Source organism: Salmo salar, chromosome ssa12 (assembly GCF_905237065.1).
Source record: "Salmo salar chromosome ssa12, Ssal_v3.1, whole genome shotgun sequence".
Classification (NCBI taxonomy): Eukaryota; Metazoa; Chordata; class Actinopteri; order Salmoniformes; family Salmonidae; genus Salmo; species Salmo salar.
Window position 1 is genome coordinate 31,087,258 of NC_059453.1, and position 27,978 is coordinate 31,115,235.

The 27,978-nt window shown below is 42.5% G+C and overlaps 1 protein-coding gene across 1 annotated transcript; it reads left to right on the forward strand.

Moving 5' to 3' along the window:
- The first annotated feature begins 309 nt into the window (after window positions 1–309).
- Window positions 310–27,822, forward strand: LOC106564951 (protein AF-17). The gene is made up of 20 exons (XM_014131500.2): window positions 310–784; window positions 2,043–2,122; window positions 2,311–2,365; window positions 2,958–3,067; window positions 5,124–5,227; window positions 5,409–5,502; window positions 5,837–5,956; window positions 6,166–6,252; window positions 6,690–6,840; window positions 7,072–7,911; window positions 8,530–8,696; window positions 11,286–11,403; window positions 12,480–12,546; window positions 12,846–12,994; window positions 15,077–15,295; window positions 15,538–15,614; window positions 17,352–17,716; window positions 18,048–18,105; window positions 24,293–24,481; window positions 24,718–27,822. Exons 1-20 carry the CDS (start codon window positions 676–678, stop codon window positions 24,751–24,753), a joined length of 3,195 nt encoding a protein of 1,064 aa, XP_013986975.1. The 5' UTR covers window positions 310–675; the 3' UTR covers window positions 24,754–27,822.
- Window positions 27,823–27,978: the final 156 nt, after the last annotated feature.

The following is a 27,978-nucleotide window of genomic DNA, read 5'->3' on the forward strand; positions in this document are numbered from 1 at the left end:
TAATACCTCTAGTACAACATACGTTATCTGGTTCTGTTTTATGGACTATTATTATGATAATACTTTTTAATATGCCTACATATTGGATATAGTTGTTATAAAGTCTCTAAATATGTCGGCAAAGTAGTTGACCTGGACTACATATTCCTGAACGATATTAACAGTTTCCCCAAACTATGTCTGGATATTCAATTTAGGCTAGTAGGCCTGGACATTTCTGTTTTCTCTGATCCCTAAAGATGGCGCTATGCATTTAAAGTGCTTTTATCCACAGTTCAAAGAGAGGCATGCTTTAGTCTACACTTGTCATTATTGCTTTTCGACAGCAGGAGATCGGGCTGTTTTGTCATTATAATGTAGAAAGGAAGGATATATATTGTCATTGAGCATGGACAACAGAGAACGTACAACTTCAAGGGATGGAAATATTGTCATCTTCACACAGTGAGACTATTCTGCAGATGTGGGCATGCGCACTGCATCGGTTCTACGGGGGACGGGAAGACATCACGGAAAACTCGCTGTACCCGAACCCCACGCTGAAATTCATTCTTGATTGCAGTGTAGCACGACTACCGACTACCATGTTTGATACACCGTTGAAGTCAAGGACTACTTGACAACCTGGCGATTTAAGTCGCCGCAAAACCGTATAAAATACCGTATGGGAACAGTATGCGGGAAATGGTTGGAGGTTGCTGCGTGTGTTCCGATGAGCGAGGCTGGGCTGAAAATCCTCTTGTATACTGTGATGGGCACGGATGCAGCGTCGCTGTGCACCAGGGTAACTAGCTTGCTATATTACAATGTAATTACGGTATTGGGGTAAGGATGGGGTGGTGCGTGCCTACGTGCGTGCGGGTCTGTCTGTGTTTATGTGGGAGGGGGTGTTTTCCTTCAGCACGCGTTGACGTGGTGCGAGAGCGAGAAGAGACATATAAAATTACGTCAAGCCTTTATGGCGACGACTAATGCGGTTTTGGTAGAATGGCTATTATTCGATACAAAGTTACGCATCGTTAGGAAGCATTTGCTACTACTGGAGCAGCAGACTAGCTGGCCTATCGGGCCTTGCGGATGAATTGTTTCCTCAACGATATATCCACATTCTTTGTTGACATCTTTGTATCTCAGCAATGCAACAATGTATCCACTCAATATGTCCATGAGTTTTGATTTGAATAATTCATTATGATTTAATGTGTAAACATTTACAGTTGTAAGGCTATAACAGTTGTACAAACCTTCACAGTATATCCCCTATGGCTTTTATTTATTGTGTTATGTAGGACACATCAATAACAATATCGTATGTAGCTGACACACAATACGATCTGAGTTTACAAGCTGTTATTAATGTCATATTATTATAAATCAGGCTGTCTTGCCAGGTAAAACCACTATGGCTGCGTTCAAAACACCACCACTCTTTGAAAAAGGTGACCTACATCAGTAGCCTATAAATATTGGGATCATCTCGGGAATATCTGTGACAAGAAATATATAAATCATTGTTACACTTAACTTTATGCCCTGGCTATGCCTTCTCTCAATTCAGTGGCCTTGTGGTAAGAGAGTCTGTCCTGAAAAGGTTGGGAATTTGATTCCCGGCCGAGTCATACCAAAGACTGTAAAAATGGGACCTGCTGCATCTCTGCTTGGCGCACAGCATTAAGGCGATAGATTGGGGGTAAAGCCCTGTGATAGACGCATCCTGTCCAGGGGGTGAACTTGTACATCAAGCTGCTTCACGCTACAGAAACAGGAGATGGGCTCTTTCTCCTATGAGTCGTTCCGGCTCGCACAAGCCAAGGCTCGTGCAAGGCTACGTACTTACTCTATGCTTCCTCTCAACAGTAAAAAAAAGAATACTAATTAAAAGTTGAAGGTATACCAAGAAGTTAGTTAGTTACTTAACTAATACGTTAGGTCACTGGTTTTGTTTCTTTTTTGTGTCTCATTCATTTGAGTGGTAGACTAAAGATGTCTGTATTTGTGTCTTTATTTATATGTGTGTGTGTGTGTGTGTGTGTGTGTCACAGCGTGCTATGGCATCGTCCAGGTGCCCACTGGACCATGGTTCTGTCGAAAATGTGAGTCTCAGGAGAGAGCTGCCAGAGTGGTGAGTATATATGTCCAGTATATCAAGATATTATCCGTGTACTCATTCAAATCAATGTAATGTACTGCATGTCAATCAATGTACAGCATATCCCTGCCTGTTGTAGTAATACCACTGGTAGTACAGCATTCTATTGAAGCTACTGTGCGTAGTTGGTTATTGTGAGGTGTGCTCTCATTTCTCATCAGAGATGTGAGCTGTGCCCTCACAAAGATGGCGCCCTCAAGAGGACAGACAGTGGAGGTTAACTACTGGACGCTGACTTTCTTTCCTCTATTCTTCATCCTCCACTTTCCATCAATCCCGCCATCCTCCACGTTTCCCTTGTCTTACAAATATATGATGTGTTTGTGTTAATGTGTGTGTATGCACGTCAGGGTGTGTGTGTGCGTGCGCGTGTGTGTGTGTGTGTGTGTGTGTGTGTGTGTGTGTGTGTGTGTGTGTGTGTGTGTGTGTGTGTGTGTGTGTGTGTGTGCGTGTGTGTGTGTGTGTGTGTGTGTGTGTGTGTGTGTGCGTGTGTGCGTGTGTGCGCGTGTGTGTGTGTGTGTGTGTGTGTGTGTGTGTGTGTGTGTGTGTGTGTGTGTGTGTGTGTGTGTGCGCGTGTGTGTGTGGTGTGTGTGTGTGTGTGTGTGTGTGTGTGTGCGTGTGTGCGCGCGTGTGTGTGTGTGTGTGTGTGTGTGTGTGTGTGTGTGTGTGTGTGTGTGTGTGTGTGTGTGTGTGTGTGTGTGTGTGTGTGTGTGTGTGTGTGTGTGTGTGTGTGTGTGTGTGTGTGTGTGTGTGTGTGTGTGTGTGTGTGTGTGTGTGTGTGTACTAATGTGAGCTGTTCTCTCTCCAGGCTGGGCCCATGTGGTTTGTGCGCTCTATATTCCCGAGGTGCAGTTTGCCAACGTTCTCACCATGGAGCCTATCGTACTACAGTACGTCCCTCACGACAGATACATCAAGGTATTCTTCACTGTTCACTTCAACTTTTGATAAGCTTGTTTGTCTTTTGTGAAGGATGTTTTGACCGTCATTTAAAATGCATTTTATAGGCCTATGAATATTTAATCAATTTGGAGATATTGTTTCTTTAGCCAGAGTAAATGGTTGTCCATCTATGTGCCTATCTTCAATATTCCACTCAAACGTGTGGGGGCATTTTTGTCCGATTCTGTGATTTGCAAGCAGTCATTAGTATACAGTATATTTTTTGCACAGGCAAAGCTTTCATGAGATCATCCAGAGTTTTTCCTAAGCCCTCTCTTTCAAGTCCTCTCTGCAAGTTATCTCTTTTAGAGTTGGCATCTGGATGGTCATGTGCCATGTATCCCACCACAGTCTGCATGCTTTTAGGCCTAATGGTCTTGAGTGATTGCTATTGTGGAAAAATCTATATACAGCATATGCCCACCAGACAAGATTTTTGGAATGAAAGCTTTTATATGATTGGATTACAGTTCTATTAGAGTCAATGGGAAGCTACGTAGACGCTTGCTGCTGTACAATAGTGAGTGCTTGTCTTGTAGTGGTCTCATGTTACAGTGTCAGGGGCAGCTACAGTAAATGGCTTGGACCTCTCTGGTCTGGATTGTCAGAGCCATTCATCCGGATTTGCTGCCCTGCATTCTTAGAGAGCGTTTGATTGGACAATGTCCGTGTCCCAAATAGCACCCTATCCCCTATGGGCTCCTGGTCAAAAGTAGCTTTACTACACAGAGAATAGGGCGCCATTTGGGACGCAGACAATGAGTGAAGGGTCAATAAGCCCACCACCCTCCCTCCTTTACAGTAGCTCCAGATGCCGTTTCTCTGTTTCCCTTTGGCCCATGATACTTATGGCTCACAAGGAGAGAGGAGGGGTAGATGGAGGGAAGGAGGGGTAGAAGAGAAGAAAGGTAAGGAGCCCGCTGTTCCTTTGTCCAGCACCTGTTGCTAGGCAGACAGCCAGCCCCCTCTGTCTCTGTCTGGGTAATAGCTGTGGGGGAGCGAGGTGTGGAGGGGGGCAGAATGTTTTATAACAGGCTGCTATCAATGACAGGCTAGGGTTGGACTCTGGGCGCTGGTGAGGCCCATACAGTTGAACAGTATCACACAGGCTGTGTCCCAAATGGAACCCTATTCTCTATGTCGTGCACTACTTTTGACCAGCCCAGCACAGTGCACTACTTTTTAGCCCTATAGGCCCTGGTCAAAGGTAGTGCGCTCTATAGGGAATAGGATGCCATGTGGGATACACCTACAGACATCTAGATTTGGCTCGTTCCGCCAATTAGGTACCTTTTGAGTAGTCTTAACTTTTTATTTCACTTAATTGTATCATTCTGTCATAAAGAGTACATGTTCAATGTAATAGAAAACACTTTTTCCCATCTCCATAGGTTAAATTTAAAAAATTACTATTGTAAGTGCCTATTAGGTGCCAAATAAAGTAACATGGTTGACGTCTTCATCTAAAATCAGCCATAAATCTCCTTGTGACGGGGAATAGACGTTTGTACACAGCAACAGATAGGGGCAATTATATGCTTACTTAACTTTAAAAAATATGTAAAATATGTCAAATACATCTCTAGTCTATCTCTGGATAACAGAGTTGACGTGTTATGCTCGACCCACTCAGAAATGTTGGGGTTAAGTGGGTTAAAATCTTCATATAAGTTACAGAGGATGCACAGAGAGACATGTCATATTGCTGAATTTTGGCACTTTAGCAAGTCTTTATTCATATTAAAAATCAGATGTATTGAATGTTCCATGTGGTCTATATTAAGGGCACTTCATTTACAGTAAAATAACACGTTTTTAAAAAGCAATATTTAAGCACAATTCCTACTTAATAAATCAAAGGGATGCAAAAAAAGCACTCATTTCATGGAATGACCGATTTACCTTCCGTAGCGAAGTCTGCCCGTTACATCTGTGAGTGATTTCAGGTGGACATGACATCTGATGTTGATAAGAGGAGATATGTTCTGGTCAGTCATCATCCTTTTTCATCTTTCTTCTCCCCTCTCTTTAGACGTGTTATATCTGTGAGGACCATGGGCGAGAGAGCAAGGCTGCTTGTGGAGCCTGCATGACGTGCAACCGCCAGGGCTGTCGACAAGCCTTCCACGTCACCTGGTGAGTGGTCTGTGTGTGTGTGTGTGTGTGTGTGTGTGTGTGTGTGTGTGTGTGTGTGTGTGTGTGTGTGTGTGTGTGTGTGTGTGTGTGTGTGTGTGTGTGTGTGTGTGTGTGTGTGTGTGTGTGTGTGTGTGTGTGTGTGTGTCCTCTCCCATCTGTCTGACTGTCTGACCCTGTGCAGTGCTCAGATGGCTGGCCTGCTGTGTGAGGAGGAGGGCCCTGAGGCTGACAACGTCAAGTACTGTGGCTACTGCAAACACCATTACATCAAGATGGTAAGAGACTGGCAAATCTATTCAAGTCTATTTTCAGCTTTCTAGGAGATCTCCAATTCTTCTTTATTTAAATGGAATGAAATGTGGAAATGTGTTGCATTGTGTAATAAGAAGGCTTTGGAAAGGACTTGTAACGTCCATTCACGTACTGCATTGAGGAAGGCAAGGAGACAGCTTTCAATACGGCGTGGAGAAATAGCTTCTTCCCCCTAATTGCCCCTGTAGCTCTAGCTATTGCCCGTCTAGCTATTGCCCCTATAGCTGTACTTGCCTCTGTGACCGTTACGGTTGGCAGCAGTGTGACTCTCTGCCTCTCTTCTGTGGTGTCCTGTAGCAGAGGAAGATGCGCTCCAGTGGAGAGAACACAGAACGCAGCTCCTTCGGCCACTCTAGGGGGCGCTCCACATCCCCCGCCCAGGACAAACACGGCTCCCACCACCACAGGCTCAGGAAGGTGAGTGAGTGTGTGTGTGTGTGTGTGTGTGTGTGTGTGTGTGTGTGTGTGTGTGTGTGTGTGTGTGTGTGTGTGTGTGTGTGTGTGTGTGTGTGTGTGTGTGTGTGTGTACATACTGAATGTGCATTTGGCTATTGCTTTGTGTGGCTTGTATTTCTGTATTAGCATAAATGCTCAAATCCTCAGCCTTTCCCTTTGGTTTCATTCAGAGTCACAAGGACAAGATGAGGCAAAAGGAGCGGCATAAAAAGTCATCTGATGGTCTGGGTTCCTCACTGTCCAGCAGTATGGACAAGGTAAAGCCAACCCCAATATTTACACCCCTAAATGCCCTCAGTCTCTGTCTCTTTCTTTCTAACCTCTCATCTTTCTCTCTCTCTTTCTCTCTCTCTCTCTCTCTCTCTCTCTATCTAGTCTAGTCTTTCCCCACCTCCACCCATCCTATCTGTCTTCCTTCATTGTTCTAGTATAACCATTTGGGCTCCTAAATAGTTTGAACTATTGCTTATTGCTAAGTTGATACATTTGAGAAAATGGTTTTATTCAGGTGAGGTCCTTGGTTGAACTCTCTAACAGGACCGTATTACAATACTTTCTAACGCGCGTAAATGGCTTTAATCTATGACATCAAACCCCTTCTCAATCTATAATGACACACTTTCCCCCGTGACCTATAATGACACACTTTCCCCCGTGACCCCATGACACACTTTCCCCTGTGTTGTTGATTTAGTTGTCGTCGGGTCACCACAGCAACAAGGACAGCGAGGGGAATTCGAAGAGGTTGAGCTCTCACGGCCAGGTGGGACATCGCAGTAAGAAGACAGGAAGCATTGGCAAGAGCTGCTCCTCTTCCTCTTGCTCCTCCAGTCCCTTCAACACTGGTACAAAGCTAATCCTTTATGGGCCAACCAACCGGCCATTTTGTGTCCAACTACTTCTCAGTCAGTTCTGTTGGTGAATAACCAACTCTCTAGTGCAGAACTCTTTGTTTTGGTATAACTTCACTGTGTTTAGTCTGAACGTGTGTTTTATAATGATTTAGGTATAACTGCACCGTATAGTGTTGTCTGGTTATTGTGCTGTGTTTAGGTATAACTACGGTGTGTTCCCAGGTGGCAGCTCCCAAGACTTCCTCCCGTTCTCCTCTACCTCTCGTTTGGAGCGCGACCCCGACCGAGGAGCGGACGAGCATGGTGCCGAGGAGCACCGTGACGAGCGGACCAGGCAGACAGTGCCTGAGGAAGATGACGAAGAAGAGGAGGAGGAAAAGGAAGAAGAGAAAGAAGAGGAGGAGGAATTGGACAATAGTAAATATCACAACAAGGCCTCTCTGCAGCCCCCGGCCCTGACCCCGGTTGACGGACCTCACGGAGGTTCGTCGCAGGGTCACGAGAGGTCAGAGGGCGAGGCCAACTCCTTTGAGACCAAGGTCACAATCTCCACCTTCGGCTCCATCATGCGCATCACTTCCTCCTCGGGTGGGCTAGGCGGCGGCAGCAGCAAGCTCCGCAAAATCTCCTCCTCCTCTTCCTCGGGGGACTACAAGCTTTCCAAGTCGCTTCTCAAGTCCCCGCACCTAGCCACGCCCCCTATACTGGAGGAGGCCGACCTAGAGGAAGACAAGGCCACGCCCCCACCACCGCTGCCAACACACCGGGAGAGGAGGCACCGTGGCAACAAGAAGAGCCGGCACGGACCGGGGCGCCCGCGGGGGAGCAAGAACCGGGAGCGGACGGAGAGGCGGGAGGAGGAGTACCGTCAGAACCATCACCACACGGCTCCTGCTCCACCTCCTTCCCTAACCTCCTCCACCTCGTTCTCCTCGCTCTTCCCCAGCTCCTCCACCCTCCCCCACACAGCGTACTCCTCCACTCTGCTCACCTCCTCCCTCTCCTCCTTCCCCTCCTCCTCCACTTCCTCTAGCGTCAGTTTCTCCACAGGCCGCGGCTCCGGTGAGTCTCACCAGATCTGTCTGAGTGGGCGTATCTCTGTGTGGTAGCCCTCTAGCTTCCTGTGTGCGCACGAGTGACTGCAAGCGTGCACTTGCATGTGAAAATAATACACAGCATTTCTGTGTATTGTGGCTGTGGATGATGAATGTACACATTATAAGTATGTGTATTTAGAGATGTTCAGGAAGCAAGATACCTCATTTAGAAAATGGCGGCCAGATTTAAGCTTGTACATATTTGCACTACAGAGAAAGAAAAGGATGAAGAAGTGTAACAGATTGAGTAGAAATAAGAGGGAAGAACCCTTGTATGAATATTACTTTTTGAGCAGAACTAGAAGTGCAGACTGCACATACGTAGTACATCTTAGGTAGTTAGTGATCTGTGCGTCGTAAAGAGATTTGTTAGATTGTGGTTTTCTGTTGTGTCAACAGAGAGAGCATGTGCGTCAATGGCTGGGTTGACATCCTGCTTTTGCTCTACTCTGACAAGATATGACCTCAACACTTTTAGGTGTGCGGTTGTGTGTATGTGTGTATGTCTGTACATATGTGCATGTGTGTGTTCTATAAATGAATTGCATTTATGAATTGAGTCTGATATTACTCTCTTGGTTAGGAATCTACACCAGTCACAAGGACCCTCTGTCTTTGAGTGGCGGTGTCTGTAACACCCCTCTGTCGTTGGGCGGAGGCATATGTAGCACCGCTCTCTCTTCAGGACTCCTGCCATCTCACGTCTCCACGCTGTCACTTCAACCAGTCAACTCTGCCCTCAACACCCAGGTACTCCAGAAATCAACATCATGTCTGTGTTAGAGCCTTACCCATACCCGCGGCATTCAGGCCCTACCCTACCCAGGCCCGGCCCTGGCCGAAATCAGAAATAACTTCCTGCGTCAGTCAATCCGCTAGCTGCTCCTCTCTGTCTGTCAAGGAGCTCCCTGCTCTGCTCATGGCGGATCTGAGTCTAAGTAGCCATAGCAACGGCTCCGCTTGGGCTACTCTGCTCAATGAAGAGACATGAGAGAGCAGTTAGCTGTTAGATATTTTGCATCACTCTAAACTCTGTGAAATAATCTCTTATTGGTCTTATATTTGATGAGGTTGAAGCACTTCTGACATCATGTTGTGATCTTAGTCAGATGTGACTGTACTGTGCAGCAGAGCACGAGCAAATGGCTCAGCTTCAACATTTTTGTGATCAATTTAGTGATACCCAAACCCTTCCCGTACCCTAGTTATTGATGAATAAACAGGCCCCACCCGGCCCTAACCACATGTATAATGTCAGAGCCTGTCAAGCTCGGGTCAGGTAGCAGAACTTTAGTCTGCTTCCCAAATGGCACCCTATTACCTACAGTTGATGTCGGAAGTTTACATACACCTTAGCCAAATACATTTAAACTCAGTTTTTCACAATTCCTGACATTTAATCCTAGTAAAAAATTCCCTGTCTTTATTTTAAGAATGTGAAATGTCAGAATAATAATAGAGAGAATGATTTATTTCAGCCTTTATTTCTTTCATCACATTCCCAGTGGGTCAGAAGTTTATATACACTCACTTAGTATTTGGTAGCATTGCCTTTAAATTGTTTAACTTGGGTCAAACGTTTCGGGTAGCCTTCCACAAGCTTCCCACAATAAGTTGGGTGAATTTTGGCCCATCCTCCTGACAGAACTGGTGTATCTGAGTCAGGTTTGTAGGCCTCCTTGCTCGCACACACTTTTTCAGTTCTGCCCCCAAATTTTCTATAGGATTCGGCTTTGTGATGGCCACTCCAATAGCTTGACATTATGCCACATCTTTGGAAGTATGCTTGGGGTCATTGTCTATTTGGAAGACCCATTTGCAACCAAGCTTTAACTTCCTGACTGGTGTTGCTTCAATATATCCACATAATTTAACTTCCTCGTAATGCCATATATTTTGTGAAGTGCACCAGTCCCTCCTGCAGCAAAGCACCCCCACAACATGATGCTGCCACCCCCGTGCTTCATGGTTGGGATGGTGTTCTTTGGCTTGCAAGCCTCCCCCTTTTTCCTCCAAACATAACGATGGTGATTATGGCCAAACAGTTCCATTTTTGTTTATTCAGACCAGAGGACATTTCTCCAAAAAGTTTGATCTTTGTCCCCATGTGCAGTTGCAAACCGTAGTCTGGCTTTTTTTATGCCGGTTTTGGAGCAGTGGCTTCTTCCTTGCTGAGCGGCCTTTCAGGTTATGTCGATATAGGACTCGTTTTACTGTGGATATAGATACTTTTGTACCTGTTTCCAGCACCTCCACAAGGTCCTTTGCTGTTGTTCTGGGATTGATTTGCACTTTTCATACCAAAGTACATTTATCTCTAGGAGACAGAACGTGTGTCTTTCCTGAGCAGTATGACGGCTGAGTGGTCCCGTGGTGTTTATACTTGCGTACTATTGTTTGTACAGATGAACATGGTACCTTCAGGCATTTGGAAATTGCTCCTAAGGATGAACCAGACTTGTGGAGGTCTACAATTTTTTTCTGAGGTCTTGGCTGATTTCTTTGGATTTTCCCATGATGTCAAGCAAAGACGCACTGAGTTTGAAGATAGGCCTTGAAATACATCCACAGGTACACCTCCAATTGACTCAAATGATGTCAATTAGCCTGTCAGAAGCTTCTAAAGCAATGACATCATTTTCTGGAATTTTCCAAGCTGTTTAATGGCACAGTCAACTTAGTGTATGTAAACTTCTGACCCACTGGAATTGTTATACAGTGAATTATAAGTGAAATAATTTGTCTGTAAACAATTGTTGGAAAAATTACTTGTCATGCACAAAGTAGATGTCCTAACTGACTTGCCAAAACTATAGTTTCTTAACAAGAAATTTGTGGAGTGGTTGAAAAACGAGTTTTAATGACTCCAACCTAAGTGTATGTAAACTTTCTACTTCAACTATATATACAGATGTATGATCTTCATTTGAGCCAGTTTGCTACAGCAGAAACATAATCCTGTTGCAACAGGAAATATTAATTATTATGTGGATTTTAATTAATGGATACTTTTGTAGGGGTTGATAAATGTTTTCGTTAAGGAGTCTGAAATTTCAAAGTGGAAATTACAAACTTAATGCGCCTTTTTAAACCTCAAGGTACAAGGTGATCAAATTAAGATCCTACATCTGTAGTGCACTACTTTGACCAGAGCCCATAAGGCTCTGGTCAAAGTAGTGTGGCTCTGGTCAAAGTAGTGCACTATGCAGGGAATATATAGTGCCATTTGACTGAGCTTATCAATGATATCATGTTACAACTAAAATAGTATCCCACATGTATTCAGTTGCCAGGTAAATGAGATCCTAACTTTGTTCTGTGTGTGTTAAACCCTTGTAGGTACACCCATGTTCCAGCTCTTCCTACAGCCTCAGCTCCTCTCAGCCGTTTAGCAGGGTCCTTTCTACTGCCCGTACACTGCCCTCACTACTGAGCCAAGCCCAGACCTCACTTCAAGGTAACACACACACACACACAGTCGTTAGTGAGATACTTATGTTTGCTATGAAGTTACATAGGGGAGAGTGGGGTAAATTGAGACAAAGGCATAAGATGAGCCACCCTTGTTTCTAGGAAACCATACACAAAATTTATAATTTGACCAAATATTTAGGAAGAGGTCTTCATTTCAGTCTGAGACGGAAGAAATCACATGGAAAAAGTGGTAAGCAAGTTAGGTAAAAAAAAAAAAAACACCAAGTCAAATGAATTTATTGTGTTAGAGGTTTCATGATGCTTGTGTCTAAGCCAAAGTAGATCATTTGCAGATTGTTCTATACATCAGTTTGGGTCTCTATAAGCTTCAATATGAGGTCCTAAACCTAGCATGAAAGTGCATCATTGTACCTGTGTGGGATAATATAGTCAAAATGTTTGCCTTGGGGTAAGTTGAGCCAATGACCATGAGGTAAGTTGAGCCAATGGCCATAGGGTAAGTTGAGCCAATGACCATGGGGTAAGTTGAGCCATGGCCATGGGGTAAGTTGAGCCAATGACCATGGTGTAAGTTGAGCCAATGACCATGGGGTAAGTTGAGCCAATGGCCATGGGGTAAGTTGAGCCAATGGCCATGGGGTAAGTTGAGCCAATGGTTGAGCCAATGGCAAGTTGAGCAAATGTAAGTGTTTTCTTCCCAGGCAGAAAAAAATCAAGGAATGAGATACGAGGTAACAACAGGGCCTTAGGTGTTAAGCATCTGTTAAAAGATCCTTAAAATTATTAAAAGACAAAAATCGATTGTGATTGTGTTGAGTTGTGTTTGGGAAATGAAGATAGACATGGTTTTAAAAGGGTAGTGGTAATATTTAATTTAGTACAGAAATGTGTATGCGGCTTAACTTACCATGTCCCACAGCTCAACTAAGTTGTGCCCAGAGACCACTTTTTTTGGACAAGCTATGTTTTCAAAACAGAAAGACATACTATATTTCCCTTGACGGAGTGATGCTGAATGTAAAAAATGGCTCAACTTACCCCACTCTCCCCTACTGTAGCTACCTGGTAGTTTATCGGGATTGCTCTCTCTCCTCTCAGAGTCCGAGATGGACGACTGTCGCTTCCCATGTCACGACAACTCGCCACGAGACAGCCTTTCCTCACAGTAAGTTTCTCTATGACTCTACTCTCACTGTCACTATCAACACAATTTTCTCTCACTGTCGCTATCAACACTTTTATCTCTCACTGTCACTATCAACACTGTTCTCTCTCACTGTCACTATCAATACTATTCTCTCACACTGTCACTATCAAACCCATTCTCTCACACTATCACTTTTACTTTTGTATACTTTACCATTCAATTAATTCTGTCTCTTGTGTACCAACTTTATTCAATTTCAATCGGTTTCTGTTCTCTGTAGCCGTATCCCTGTTGATTTACCACTGTTATTTTCTCAGGTCTCCTATGAGCAGTCTGCCCTTACTGTTTGACCAGAGGGAGGGCGTGGGCCCTGGGGTCAGAGGTCGCCCTGAAAACGTCCCTCCATCCAGCTCCCACATAGAGCTCCTCCTGGAGAAGCATGGCAACGGAGAGATGGGAGCCAATAGTAAGTACAGTGGGTTGCGAAAGTATTCACCCCCCTTGGCATTTTTCCTATTTTGTTGCCTTACAACCTGGAATTAAAATTGATTTTTTGGGGGGTTTGTATCATTTGATTTACACAACATGCCTACCACTTTGAACATGCAAAATATTTTTTTCGCGAAACAAACAAGAAATAAGACAAAAAAACTGAAAACTTGAACGTGCATAACTATTCACCACCCCAAAATCAATACTTTGTAGAGCCAGCTTTTGCAGCAATTACAGCTGTAAGTCTTTTGGGGTATGTCTCTATAAGCTTGGCTCATCTAGCCACTGGGATTGTTGCCCATTCTTCAAGGCAAAACTGCTCCAGCTCCTTCAAGTTGGATGGGTTCTGCTGCTGTACAGTAATCTTTAAGTCATACCACAGATTCTCAATTGGCTTGAGGTCTGGGCTTTGACTTGGCCATTCCAAGACATTTAAATGTTTCCCCTTAAACCACTCGAGTGTTGCTTTAGCAGTATGCTTAGGGTCATTGTCCTGCTGGAAGGTAAACTTCCATCCCAGTCTCAAATCTCTGGTAGACTGAAACTGGTTTCCCTCAAGAATTTCCCTGTATTTAGCGCCATCCATCATTCCTTCAATTCTGACCAGTTTCCCAGTCCCTGCTGATGAAAAACATCCCCACAGCATGATGCTGCCACCACCATGCTTCACTGTGGGGGTGGTGTCTCAGGGTGATGAGAGGTGTTGGGTTTGCGCTAGACATAGCCTTTTCCTTGATGGCCAAAAAGCTCAATTTTAGTCTCATCTGACCAGAGTACCTTCTTCCATATGTTTGGGGAGTCTCCCACATGCCTTTTGTCGAACAATAAAAAAAAAAAATCTTTAAGCAATGGCTTTTTTCTGGCCACTCTTCCATAAAGCCCAGCTCTGTGGGGTGTACGGCTTAAAGTGGTCCTATGGACACATACTCCAATCTCCGCTGTGGCGCTTTGCAGCTCCTTCAGGGTTATCTTTGGTCTTTTTGTAGCTTCTCTGATTCATGCCCCTCCTTGCCTGGTCCGTGTGTTTTGGTGGGCGGCCCTCTCTTGGCAGGTTTGTTGTGGTGCCATATTCTTTCCATTTTTTAATAATGGATTTAATGGTGCTCCGTGGGATGTTCAAAGTTTTGGATATTTTTTTATAACCCAACCCTGATCTGTACATCTCCACAACTTTGTCCCTGAACTGTTTGGAGAGCTCCTTGGTCTTCATGGTGCCGCTTGCTAGGTGTTGCCCCTTGCTTAGTGGTGTTGCAGACTTTGGGGCCTTTCAGAACAGGTGTGTATATACTGGAATCATGTGACAAATCATGTGATACTTATATTGCACACATTTTGACTTTATTTAACTAATGATGTGACTTCTGAAGGTAATTGGTTGCACCAGATCTTATTTAGGGGCTTCATAGCAAAGGGGGTGAATACATATGCACGCACCACTTTTCCATTTGTTCTTTTTTAGAATTTTTTGAAACAAGTTATTTTTTTCATTTCACTTCACCAATTTGGACTATATTGTATATGTCCATTACATGAAATCCAAATAAAAATCCAGTTAAATTACAGGTTGTAATGCAACAAAATAGGAAAAACGCCAAGGGGGATGAATACTTTTGCAAGGCACTGTACACTGGGATGCTTTGTGGCAGTCTATAATATATCTTCATTCTCTGAGAATTTTCAGTTTGTCTTTTTTGGGGTGATGTGTCTGCCTTTATGACACAGTCTGTCATACACACCCAATGTCAAATGTATTTTTGGACTCTTTGAAGAGGAAGTGGATTCTTATCAACCCAAGTCAGTCTGATACACTTGCTTTCAGATCCTTTAAAATGTGCTGTGCAGCAATGATCATTAGTGTATCCCTTAGGACCTGTCTTTGCACAAACAATACTGTGTGACACAACACTCAGGAAGCTGTAACAAAAAACGGAAGTGACTCTAATACAGTGCTATTCTCTCACTCTCTTATTTTCTCACTTTCTTTCTGACCCCTTTTCCCTGTTTCTACCCCCCTCTCCCGCCTCCCTCCCCCTTTCCATCTCTCTCTCTCCTCCAGTTGTAGAGATGCTCCAGTCCCTCCACTCGCTGCAGCAGGAGAACCAGCGTCTCCAGGAACAGATCCTCAGCCTGACGGCCAAGAAGGAGCGGCTGCAGCTGCTCAATGTGGAGCTGGCCTGTCCCTTCCCCCCGCAGGTCCATCACTCCCACCACTCCGACCAGGGCCTAGTGCCCACCACCACCCACGCCCACATCAGCTTCCTCTCCTCCGCATACGGTCAGATTCAGAAAGCCCTCCTCACCCTCCACTCCTCATTCACCTCCTCTCAGAAGCTTTCTATCCTCCTTACCTCATTCGTTGTTAGAGTTAGTTTGCTAGTCTGAAAAGAGTGACACCATCCCCAAACACAGACCTTGTTTTTGTCATTATAATCTGGACAGTTGTGTGTTGTGTTCTTGTAGTTGGTTCCCTGTCCCTGTATCTATATCCCTGTGTGTGTACCTCTCTTGTCCCTATAGACCCCCTCAGCACCAATAAGAGTCCCCTGTCTAAAAGCTGCTTCCTGAATGATACCTCCTTCATCACCTCATCCGAGGTGAGAACCCCTTTGTGCCCACCATACCTTACTTAGTACCGACCAATACCTGAACCCACTGTGTAGTTAGTTATACAATACTCTTACCTTTTATCCCAAACTATAGCATTTAAGGTGACATCTGAGTTTCATTTCCAATCAAAGGTGCTGCCTCTACTTGTTTGTACATTGAGTAGCAACGGTCATCTAAATTGTTAAAAAGGTTTTAAAAATGTTCTAATAAATGCAACAGAAGGACAATGGATGAAGATACTTTTAGAATGTTTATAATCCATCAGATATTGAGAATTATACGGACAAATAATGAGTTTAGTGATTTTGGTGGGAATTCAGGCATTCAATTTATTGTAGAATTGCATTTTTGTTATTAGAATGCACTCATATATAAATGTTGTTATTGTATTAGGTATTTTGGGGGGTATTTTGTGTTAAAATAAAGATAATTCTATGTGCATCGTTTGCATAAATACACCAAGTTTATTTGCATATATGAGTAAATTGAAGCCCCCAAACACTACCTCTGTCTACCCTATCTGCACTCACCTGCGCTGACTAGACCGCCTCATTAATTACTGTTGTTCTCACGTTCTCTTGCATAATTCAACAAGTGTGTCAATAGCAGGATACCCTCAGATTAAAATCAACACGCTTGGCTCTAGATTACACCTACAGTATCTAAACATACTTTGCATTTTTTTGCGAGATCAAACATAATATCACTATAATCCGAGTGTTCATTTTCGGAAGTTGCTTTTGTTGGGTTCTGAGAATATGAAAATATACTTATTCATGTCACTAATGGAGTGCTGAGGTTTAGAGGATCTACACCAGAGGTGAAGGGTTATAGGAGGAAGGTATATAGTGTGTGCAACTAAGCTTGGAATGTGTTGAGTGCAGGGAAGTGATTACATGTGGCAGGCATTAATAAGGGGAGAGAACCATGGAATGGTGATGGAGGGCGGTTGAGGTCAGAAATAAAAGTTTATGGCCCGAATCACTAGTGTCCTGCCTAGCAGTAAAAAACGATGTTTGTACAGATGGGTAGGAGGAGACTCAGCCTATGAGGAACGGTTAAATATCAGTGCTTGTGTGAAAATGTTTTTGTCTAATGCAGCTGTATTGATCCTCTGGGAAGAATTAAACTTGTTTAAGCTTTCATAATGGCCGTTGAGTGTTTTACTCTGAGAATTAGAACCTAACGCATCTAATTTGTGAACATTTCAACTGTATTAAAGGATTACTTTTTCAAATTCCACAAAAAATGAACACCCATTCAAATAAAGTTATCTTTCTTGTGATGTAAGTGTCAAGATGGTGCGTTATATCCCTAACGAAACTTTAGCGTTTTTTATAGAATCAGTGTAAAGACAATTTATTCCATTGAGCCCATTTTAGCCATTACCGGAGTTTGTTTGACAGGTCATTATAAATGTTTCCATGGTCGTAACGTTAACGGTGAAAAAATGACAGGCACAAGCAAGAGTATGAAAGAGTCGCAGGAATAAAATGAAAGCAATTCATCCAGCGAGATTTAAGTGACAAGTGGATTTTCATCCCTCATCCCTCAAACACAGGAAACAGGTGACTGAAAAAGATAGATTTTCAGGTGGGCGTGTTATTACATTGAGGGAATGTTAAGATATTAAATATGGGGAAATGAAACTTACAGATTGCACCTGTAAATGAACCATAACGGTCCAATTAGTTTTACCCTGTGTTTTTATCTTCCGACTCTAGGAGCTCCACTCTGGTAGTCCCTCCCGCAGTAGCTCCTCCCTCTCCTTCCAGAGCACTCCGCCCCCTCAGCAGAGCCCCGCCTCCTTCAGTCAGCCCTTGCTGAATGGGCTTGTTGGGCGGGTTTTGACTGACAGCCTGGGGGGCCTCAGTCAGGCCAGTAGTTCCATGGTGGGCGGGCTCATGGCCTCCCAAGCAGGAAGTCCCCAGCTGAACATGAACGGCGTGCTGGGCAGCCTGAACGGGGTGATCCAGTCACCTGTCCAGAATGGCCCCCAGCCCACCCTGCCGGCCCTGCGGCCCCAGCCTCCTCCTTTGGGCCCCCAGGCACTGGCACAGGGCCTGCAGCTCCCCAAGAGCATGAGTCCGTGAGTACCTCCTCCCTGTCTGATCACCAGAAAAGTATAATGGTTGGGGATAGTGTTGGTTGATTGTTTTGTGATGATGTTGTTGGTTGTTTGCTGTTAATCAGTTGTTGTTGTTGTTGTTGTTGTTGTTGTTGTGATAGCCACGGCCACTATTTTTGTGACAGTGATAGATTTTTATATAGTCTGATAGTGACAGACAGTTGATTTCTTGTTGTTACTGGCTGCGCTGACTGATTCTGGTCTAGACTGTTACTGTAATTGATTTTTGTTGTGACTAATGGGTTGGCTGGGTGACCCATGATGAGTAATATTTAACATGGTTGTGTTTCAGGTCTTCCCTCCTGTCCGAGCAGCAGAAGCAGCTCCTTCTCCAGCAGAACTTCACTCCAGTAATGACTCTACCATGCCCTACAAACATACTCAGACATGCAAACACTTGCAGTACACGCTCGTGATGTTTGGTAACGCAATACAACACAACCGTGATGATAAGATGGTTATCTTAAGATGTTAAGATAAAACTGAAACAGTATTAATGGATGAATTGTCAGGACCGAAATAAGAGATACATTATTAAAATATAGCTGCGAGCAGCAATGAACGGGGTTCACAAAGCAAGCACTCGATCATGTAGGAACTATCTTCCTTTATGGGCAATCATGATTCTAAATACAACATCTGGAGTGAATCTGACGTGTGCTTCACGAGGAGAAGATGATTTTGAGCATTAGTGTTACATATGCAAAGAATGAGTTGTTATTAATAGTTTCCTTGTTTTTTTAGATATCATTACCAAAGTCAGTGTAATTCATCTTCGGGATGTCTATGATAGTGATGACAAGTTTCAAGTTGATAGGCCGCTGTGGAGTGGATTTACAGTGTTTTAAATGGACATGTAAAATCAGATTTCTTTTTATTTGAAGCTAGAGGCTTGTTATTGGGCGCTACAGGCTGGAGCTGTATAGGTTGAGGTTGGATAGGATGAGTCTGGGGGTGAGGTGGCAGAGGTGATTGGTAGGGGGCGGCTGCAGCTACAGCCCTGGAATGGTGGCCCACTGCTGGTGGTTCAGGTGTAGCCTGAGCTTGATCAGGTGTAGCTAATGCCAACACTGGGAGCTGCGTTGGTATACTGTTTTGGACTGGAATTTGTGCTAGAGGGTGCCATCTGAAACCTCAGCTTCTCCAAGATTACTCCATGATTTTCAACAGTTGCCTATAAAGCTTGCATCATAGCTTTTTGTGGATGGGACAGTCATGACCTATTTTGGACAAGGTCATGGGTTGTCTTTGGTGTCCGGTTATGGGGTTTGGACCTGGATTAGGTTTGAACTTTGAAGTCTCCCACTTGTTCCTCCTCAGATTCTTTGTACTCCTGTGCAGGGGTGAAAGTACAATTCATTTCTTCCCATTACGGGACGTCCTGTAGTGCACCAAAAAAATGTAAGAATAACATATAGAATCCCTATTAATTCAATAGGATCTCTGTGGGCCTTGTCGTAAAGAATTGTAATTTAACTTTTAAAATGTATGACCTTTTATTAGGATCCCCATTAGCTGTTGCTAAAGCAGCAGGTACCCTTCCCGGGATCCACACAAAACATGAAATAATACAGAACATTAATAGACAAGGACAAAACTACATCAATTGAAAAATGGCACATAGCCAACAAATCAATACATATACACAAAATATCTAGGTCAAATAGGGGAGAGGCGTTGTGCCATGAGATGTTGCTTTCTGTTTATTTTCAAAGATTTTTGCTGTTCATCTGAGCAATATGAGATGGAAGGGAGTTCCATGCAATAATGGTGCTATATAATATTTGACATTTTCTTGAATTTGAATTTATTGTGGCATAAACACAACCAGTCATGATGTTTTCATCTGATTGTCAAATAATCACTTCAAAGGGCTCATTTACTAGGCTACACGCGCATGTTCATCCACTTGCAACATATTTCCAGCCTCTTAATAGTGGTGAATGGAAGGAGACATCTGTTACACAAAACACCAAAAAGTATTATGACATTTGGTGATTGTCACTAGGCCAGAATGTAAGCGTCCACTGCTGTCCGCGCACGTCTCGGTGTCAGCCCCTCATCTCTGCCTTGTCAAAATGACAGGGTTTTCGTCAAACCACGTCGCATTTTGGAGCGTAGGCTATACGACCCATTTGCAAGTCCATTCGCTCATTGTTCATGCCTCTGACATGCGGTAATGATAAGAAGTGGTGTAATAGCCTACAGTTTTCTTGACATTTTGTTACAGGCTCATGTTTTACCGGTAAGGCGTACCTCCACCATTTAGTTTGCCGGGACACCGTATCTTTTCCGTGCAGCCTTACTTTCACCCCTGGCTGTGTGGTTTTGGGAATGGCTCCTGTGCCTCATCTGGTTTTTCCATACAGCAAAGGTGGACTGTAGAAGGAGGTTTTGACTGGTTCAGAGTTCAAACTGTCACTATGGCGCATCGATAAGATGCAGAGGAAATGAGGAGATGAAGCAGGAATCCAAATAGGGAGGTTTATTGAACACAGGACACAGGAGCACATGGGGAAAGGTTGCAGGATTATGTTGTGGTTTACTAGGGAAATACAAGAGGGAGATACAAACACATGTTAACATATAAACACGACTGACAAGCGCAGAAGGGATAAATAAATAACTGAAATGCATCTCGTATGCTGGACTGACAGGAAATTGTATTAAGTCATTTGGCAGCAGTATATAAACTTTAAAGGATCTTAATATTAACATTTATACATCTTCAATAATATAATGTACTCACTTGTCAGTCATGCACAACATGGACAGGAAAACATGAGATGGTCGCCCCATGCATTCACCAACAGGGACAGGAAAACATGAGATGGCCGCCCCATGCATTCACCAACAGGGACAGGAAAACATGAGATGGCCGCCCCAGCATTCACCAACAGGGACAGGAAAACATGAGATGGCCGCCCCATGCATTCACCAACAGGGACAGGAAAACATGAGATGGCCGCCCCATGCATTCACCAACATGGACAGGAAAACATGAGATGGCCGCCCCATGCATTCACCAACATGGACAGGAAAACATGAGATGGCCGCCCCATGCATTCACCAACATGGACAGGAAAACATGAGATGGCCGCCCCATGCATTCACCAACAGGGACAGGAAAACATGAGATGGCCTTCCCATGCATTCACCAACAGGGATAAGAAAGACTGGAGGGAGAAACTGCTAATTAATTAGTCAAGGGTGCTAATGAGCAGAGTGGAGCAGGTGAGGTGAGTGGCAAGGGTGGGGCATGGCCAGAGTAGAGGGGAAACCTGGTTTCTGCCATGAGCCTTTGTAACAAGTATAGTGTGACCATCTTTGAATGCATCAGTGATATTTTCTCAAACTCTTTAGGGACTATTTTGAGTCCAAAACCAAATTTGGACAGAATCTGACTTTTAGTCCATGAGAATAAATGTTTTTATGACTATTTTAAGCATTAGCATCACATAGTCAAAAAGTGAACTGTTAATAGTTTCCATATTGTTTTATTAACCAATCCCTTAACTTTTCAAGTTTTCCAACATTTCCAAGATGGAGGAAAATCTGACCTGACGGATGTTATGGGTCCTTGAGGCAAATTTGTTCAGCATGAGGAAAGACACCTACGTTGTCTTCAGAAAGTATTCATACCCCTTGACTTTTTTCACACTTTGTTATGTTACAGCCTGAATTCAAAATGTATTAAATATTAGTTTTTTCCACCCATCTACACACAATACCCCATAATGACGAAGTGGAAACATGTTTTTAGAAATGTTTGCAAATGTATTGAAAATGAAATACAGAAATATCTCATTTACATAAGTATTCACACCCCTGAGTCAAAACATGTTAGAATCACCTTTGGCAGTGATTACAGCTGTGAGTCTTTCTTGGTAAGTCTCTAAGAGCTTTGCACACCTGGATTGTACAATAGTTGCACATTATTATTTTAAAGCCAATTTAAGTCATAACTGTAACTAGGCAACTCAGAAACATTCAATGTAATCTTGGTAACCAACTCCAGTATATATAGTTGAAGTCAGAAGTTTACATACACTTAGGCTGGAGTCATTAAAACTCGTTTTTCAACCACTCCACAAATTTCTTCTTAACAAACTATAGTTTTGGAAAGTCGGTTAGGACATCTACTTCGTGCATGATACAAGTAATTTTTCCAACAATTGTTTACAGACAGATTATTTCACTTATAATCCACTGTATCACAATTCCAGTGGGTCAGAAGTTTACATACATTAAGTTGACTGTGCCTTTAAACAGCTTGGGAAAGATGCTGGAGGCAACAGGTACAAAAGTATCTATATCCACAGTAAAACGAGTCCTATAACGAAATAACCTGAAAGGCCGCTCAGCAAGGAAGAAGCAACTGCTCCAAAACCGCCATAAAAAAGCCAAACTACGGTTTGCAACTGCAAATGTCCTCTGGTCTGATGAAACAAAAATAGAACTGTTTGGCCATAATCACCATCATTATGTTTGGAGGAAAAAGGAGGAGGCTTGCAAGCCAAAGAAAACCATACCAACTGTGAAGCACGGGGGTGGCAGCATCATGTTGTGAGGGTGCTTTGCTGCAGGAGGGACTGGTGCACTTCACAAAATAGGTGGCATCATGAGGGAGGAAAGTTATGTGGATATATTGAAGCAACATCTCCAGACATCAATCAGGAAGCTAAAGCTTGGTCGCAAATGAGTCTTCCAAATGGACAATGACCCCAAGCATACTTCCAAAGTTGTGGCAAAATGGCCTAAGGACAACAAAGTCAAGGTATTGGAGTGGCCATCACAAAGCCCTGACCTGAATCCTATAGAAAATGTGTGGGCAGAACTGAAAAAGCGTGTGCGAGCAAGGAGGCCTGCAAACCTGACTCAGTTACACCAGCTCTGTCAGGAGGAATGGGCCAAAATTCACCCAACTTATTGTGGGAAGCTTGTGGATGGCTACCTAAAACGTTTGACCCAATTTAAACAATTTTAAGGCAATTCTACCAAATACTAATTAAGTGTATGTAAACTTCTGACCCACTGGGAATGTGATGAAAGAAATAAAAGCTGGAAAAAATAATTCTGTCTACTATTATTCTGACATTTCGCATTCTTAAAGTAAAGTGGTGATCCTAACTGACCTAAGACGGGGAATTTTTACTAGAATTAAATGTCAAGAATTGTGAAAAACTGAGTTTAAATGTATTTGGCTAAGGTGTATGTAAACTTCCGACTTCAACTATTTGGCTTTGCATTTTAGGTTATTGTCCAGCTGAAAGGTCAATTTGTCTCACAGTTTCTGTTGGAAAGCAGACTGGTACTCAATGATGTGTTGTGTTGGATTTGCCAAAACATAACACTTTGTATTCTAGACATAAAGTACATTTCTTTGCAGTTTTACTTTAGTGTCTTGGTGCAAACAGGATGCTTGTTTTGGAATATGTTTACTCTGTACAGTCTTTCTTCTTTTCTCTCCTGCTTTCCTTCCTCTCCTGCAACTGAGTTAGGAAGGACGCCTGTATCTTTGTAGTGACAGGTTGTATTGATACACCATCCAAAGTGTAATTAATAACTTCACCATACTCACAGGGATATTCAATGTCTGCTTTTTTTTATTTTTACTCATCTAACAATAGGTGGCCCTTCTTTGCCAAGCATTGGAAAACCTCCCTAGTGTTTGTGGTGTTTGAAATTCACTGCTCAACTGAGGGACCTTACAAATAATTGTATGTGTGGGGTACAGAGATGAGGTAGTCATTCAAAACATCTTAAACACTATTATTAGTCCATGCAATGTATTATGTGACTTGTCGAGCAACGTTTTATTACTGAACCTATTTAGGCTTGCAATAACAAAAGGGTTAAATACTTGACTCAAGACATTTCTGCTTTTCATTTTTAATTAATTTGTAAACATTTCTAAAAACATAATTCCACTTTGACATTGTGGGGTATTGTGTGTAAGCCTGTGACACAAAATATCAATTTAATCTGTTTTAAATTTGGGCTGTAGTGCAACAAAATGTTGAAAAAGTCAAGGGGTGTGAATACTTTCTAAAGGAACTGTACATACAAAGTTTCAAGACTACGGCAAACAGGGCGGTGGATATGACGGTTTAAGTGAGACTGCTTGTAACAGTGCCACCTATAGGCCAATCGGTTTATAGGCCAATTTTGGCCCAAGTTGCTCATGGCCTCTCGTTTCTCTGTTCCAAATTTTACATTTACATTTTAGTCATTTAGCAGATGCTCTTATCCAGAGCGACTTACAGTAGTGAATGTATTCATTTCTTTTTTCTTTTTTTTTTGTGCTGGCCCCCCGTGGGAAAAAGTTAACAATCTGCTTGGCTGTTAACCCCTAATTATTCAGTGAGTGTGACCATGGCCTGGTTTATTTTGGTCACAAAAAATATATGGAGAAAAAAAACAGCATACATTTTATGTTGCAGTCTTTTTTTGGCCCAGCACCGTTGGATTAATTTTGGATGTGCATATCACTACACATTTTCAAGTCCCTTATCTCTTGGGCTGTGTGTGTCTCAGGAGCAGCAGGTGGTGGTCTATCAGATGCTGCAGCAGCAGCGGCAGAGGGAGCTACAGCGCCTCACGCTAACCGGGGCCCTCACCTCCACCCCCACTCCCCAGTCCCCCAACCTGGGGGCCTCGCCCCTGCAGGGTGGCCAGGGAAACCCCCTCTTCGGCCTGCAGGATAATGCACTTCACAAGCCCGGGGTGAGTGTCGATATGCAGTTGTTCGAGACTCCTTATTTGAATAGACCATTGTATATGTTAATTCTTGATCAACTGAAGCTTTAAAGAATAAACTGCTTTCTAGGAGGTTGACTTGCTTTGTAATGCTGTTAAACCTGATATTATACTGTAGCTGTATAGTCCATAAATGTTGATAAATGTATGTGGGTGCCGAACATCTAAACTCACAGGTCAGTTTTGAATGTGTTTGATTTCAGGGGGTGGGAGAGAAGGGCGGAGACAAGAATGGCTGACATGTCATCTTCATGTCTGAACTGTTGCAGCTATAACAGCAGCTATAACAGCAGCTATAACAGGGGAAAGGAAAGTAATTGAGCTGTTCCATCAGAAACTAATGTCACCTTTAATCTCCATCTGAAAGACTCTTGAACTCTCTGTCTTCTATCATCTCTGTCTTTCCCCCTCTTTTATGAATGTATAATGGATTCAATTTAAACGGTTATGTTTTTTTTAATGTATTGAATTCCTTTTATTTGAGGATGTTTTTTTCTTCTAGGTCTATATGTGTGTAGGCAGCTTTCAGAGAGCATGAATACAGTGGTCTGTAATTGAATTGCACTAATCTGTTAGCTAGACCAATTGAGTTCGCTCTTGTAGCAGAGCCAGAGACTCCGGAGTCCTGACGGTAAATGTGGAGAGTATTGTGGTCCAGCATAGAAATTGGACTCTGGTAATCAATTCCAAATCAACCCCTAGCTGCTACTCTCAAGGCACTTCCTGAGATCTGAAATGATTAGATGGGTTTGAACAATATGATGACTATTCCACCTAGCCAATCAGAAGACAAGGTAAATCAATTACCTTATCACTTTAAACCTATCCAAACCTTTTAGATCTACTGGAGTGCCTATGGGTAGGGTTAAGTGTCAACTTGGAATTTGGGTGTGAGTGTTTTGGGCCAAAGTGTCCTTAGGCCATAACTTTACTGAAGCACTGACCCTCCACTTAAGCAATTATACCCCTGTGGAACCAATGTATCCCTCCAAACATCCTTGTTGAGGACAAACTGTCTGACACCTCACTAAACATCAACTGTCTTCCTCAAGGTCTGTCTTCCTTTCATTTTCTTCCCTCCCATATATTGTACAACAATGATATTCCTATTCTATCCTATTAAATGTCACAGCTACAGACTGGCACCAAATGATCTGGGGACTGGCATTGACAGTGTAGAATGCTAACTATGCCTCAGTCCACCCCTGAGAATTTAGCGAGAATGTATGATGTTCGATATGTGTGCCGCTGCCGAGATTAATCAAACGAAACCAAACATTTGAAAATTGTCAAAGTAAATATGTAAGAAATTAATATTTTTGTTTCCTCAACCCATGTGTACTTTGCTGATATAGAACCTAATAAGGGACATTTGGTACTTACTGTTTCTAGGCTACTTGGAACTGACAAGTTAGTGATTGATTAGTATGAATATTTTGCACTCTATCCTGAAGTGTTAGTGTTTTCTTATTTGTTTCGGTTGTACATATTGTTCTTTTGATGCCCGGAAAACAAGTTGTTCTTTTAGCAATACTGTATAGTTGTCAATGCCTTAAAATAACGCTAGATTTACTGAGAAAAATCAACTCACCCTTAACAGCCAAAAGGCAGCTTCTTTTCTCTTATCCATTTCTTAGTCTAGTTTTTGTTCTGGTTACATTTACCGTTATTTCAGATTTAGGTGAAAGCACTCTTTTCAATCTTACCATTTATACTATTGATAGGCAACGGTGATAATGTCAACAATTGTAAAATGAGAATATGTTTATTGGTAAGTCTCAAATCTTCTGTAATTGTGTCTTATTAAGATGCTGCTCAATGTTCTGTTTTTTAGAAGAACTGACAAGCAACATCCCATGTTAGATGGTACCACTTTACTTGGTCGTAAGATCTATAAAATGCTGTCATAGTAATGACATAGCAGTCATGGTATTTGTGACTATGTTCTTATACAATTGTGACTCAAACTCTTATCGCTTTCATCAGGTCAGTGTTGAATCAATTGTCATCAGCTGACTTTATCTGTTATGATACGACTGTCTATGACATCTGTTAGGTCATTCTAGTAACACCATTATGTACAGTATGTCTTACTACTGAGATCATGATGCCAAGTCATAAATGTTACCATTCAGAACACATAGGCAACTCGGGAACTCTAATATGTAACTTTCTTTACTGCCTGCTGCATCTACTTTCTTGTGTGGCACATAATAACAGGTCCTTCTGTGCTGGGATCAAGCTAATCCATTATCATTGGCTGTTCTCCCAGGTCTTATAACTCACTGTTAGACTGGAATAATATTTTTCCTTTGTGGTGTTCGTTACTCATCTTATTTAATCATTTCCTAATTTAACTATGGTCAAAGATAATTTCCAAATGTGTATTAGTTTTCTGTTTGCAACCTCGATATTGACCTCCCGTACATGTGATGTCGGTAAGTATTGGAATTGTTCTGTTTTTTATACTTAGTTGTCAGCGAGGAACTTTCAAGCGACTATGTTAGTTGGTAAAAGACTGTAGCAACGAGACTATAGGAGAATGTTAACGTTGATAACACATGAGCCTATTCCTCCATATTGACAGGACTTCCAAAGGAGGTCTGCGGTTGAACATGTACGTCCTTATGAGTTGTTGTACGATTAAGGTAAAAATCTAGGAAAGAACATGTCGAAGAGATTGTTTTTGACTGAAAGAATACTGCGAAGGAATCTTGAAAGGGAATCTTTCCCATGTTGCACTGGGGCGATTTGGCCCAATGAAATGTAAATCATTTTTTTAATATACTTTTGTTGTTTTTTATTGTTTAAGTACAAATTGTATACTTTAATGTGTTTGTGTATAGACACATTCATTTTCTAAGCTTTGAAGTTTGGGTAACCAAGATAATCCATGTTGTTATGTATGTATGTCGTTATGTGTATATGTTATGTATTACAGCATATTTAAGCACCTCTCTCTCAATGAAGTTTGATGAAAATGGAACTAACTTCTTGGGACATAAAATGCATGAAATGCAGTTAAGTCTCGCAAATCAGTAGCTAAATACCAAGTTAGACTACGCATAGTTTTTAAATGCATTGTTATCAAAAAATGTTTTATGAAATTTAAATTGAGCACTGCATTTGAGAAAAGACAAGCATTGTTGTCAATGTACAGTGTATTTGTTTGAGAGAATTAATCAACAATGAATTTGCCAATATTCAGATTTAATGCCCTGTAAAGTATTTTGATATTTTTGTGTAAAAATTAAAAAGGTACAATTAAGACGACTGAACTTTTACTGTCAATAAATGTATTTTACTGAGTTGATTTGCATGTTCTCTTGGTTTCAAAGCTTTATTTACAGACTGCAGCATTGACAAAGTCCTTATTGTGTGCCTCACTTACTTGAAGCAGCCTGTCATAATGCCTTCATGAACCAGTCATAACAGTGTTATGAACAGTCATAACTGAAAGAGAG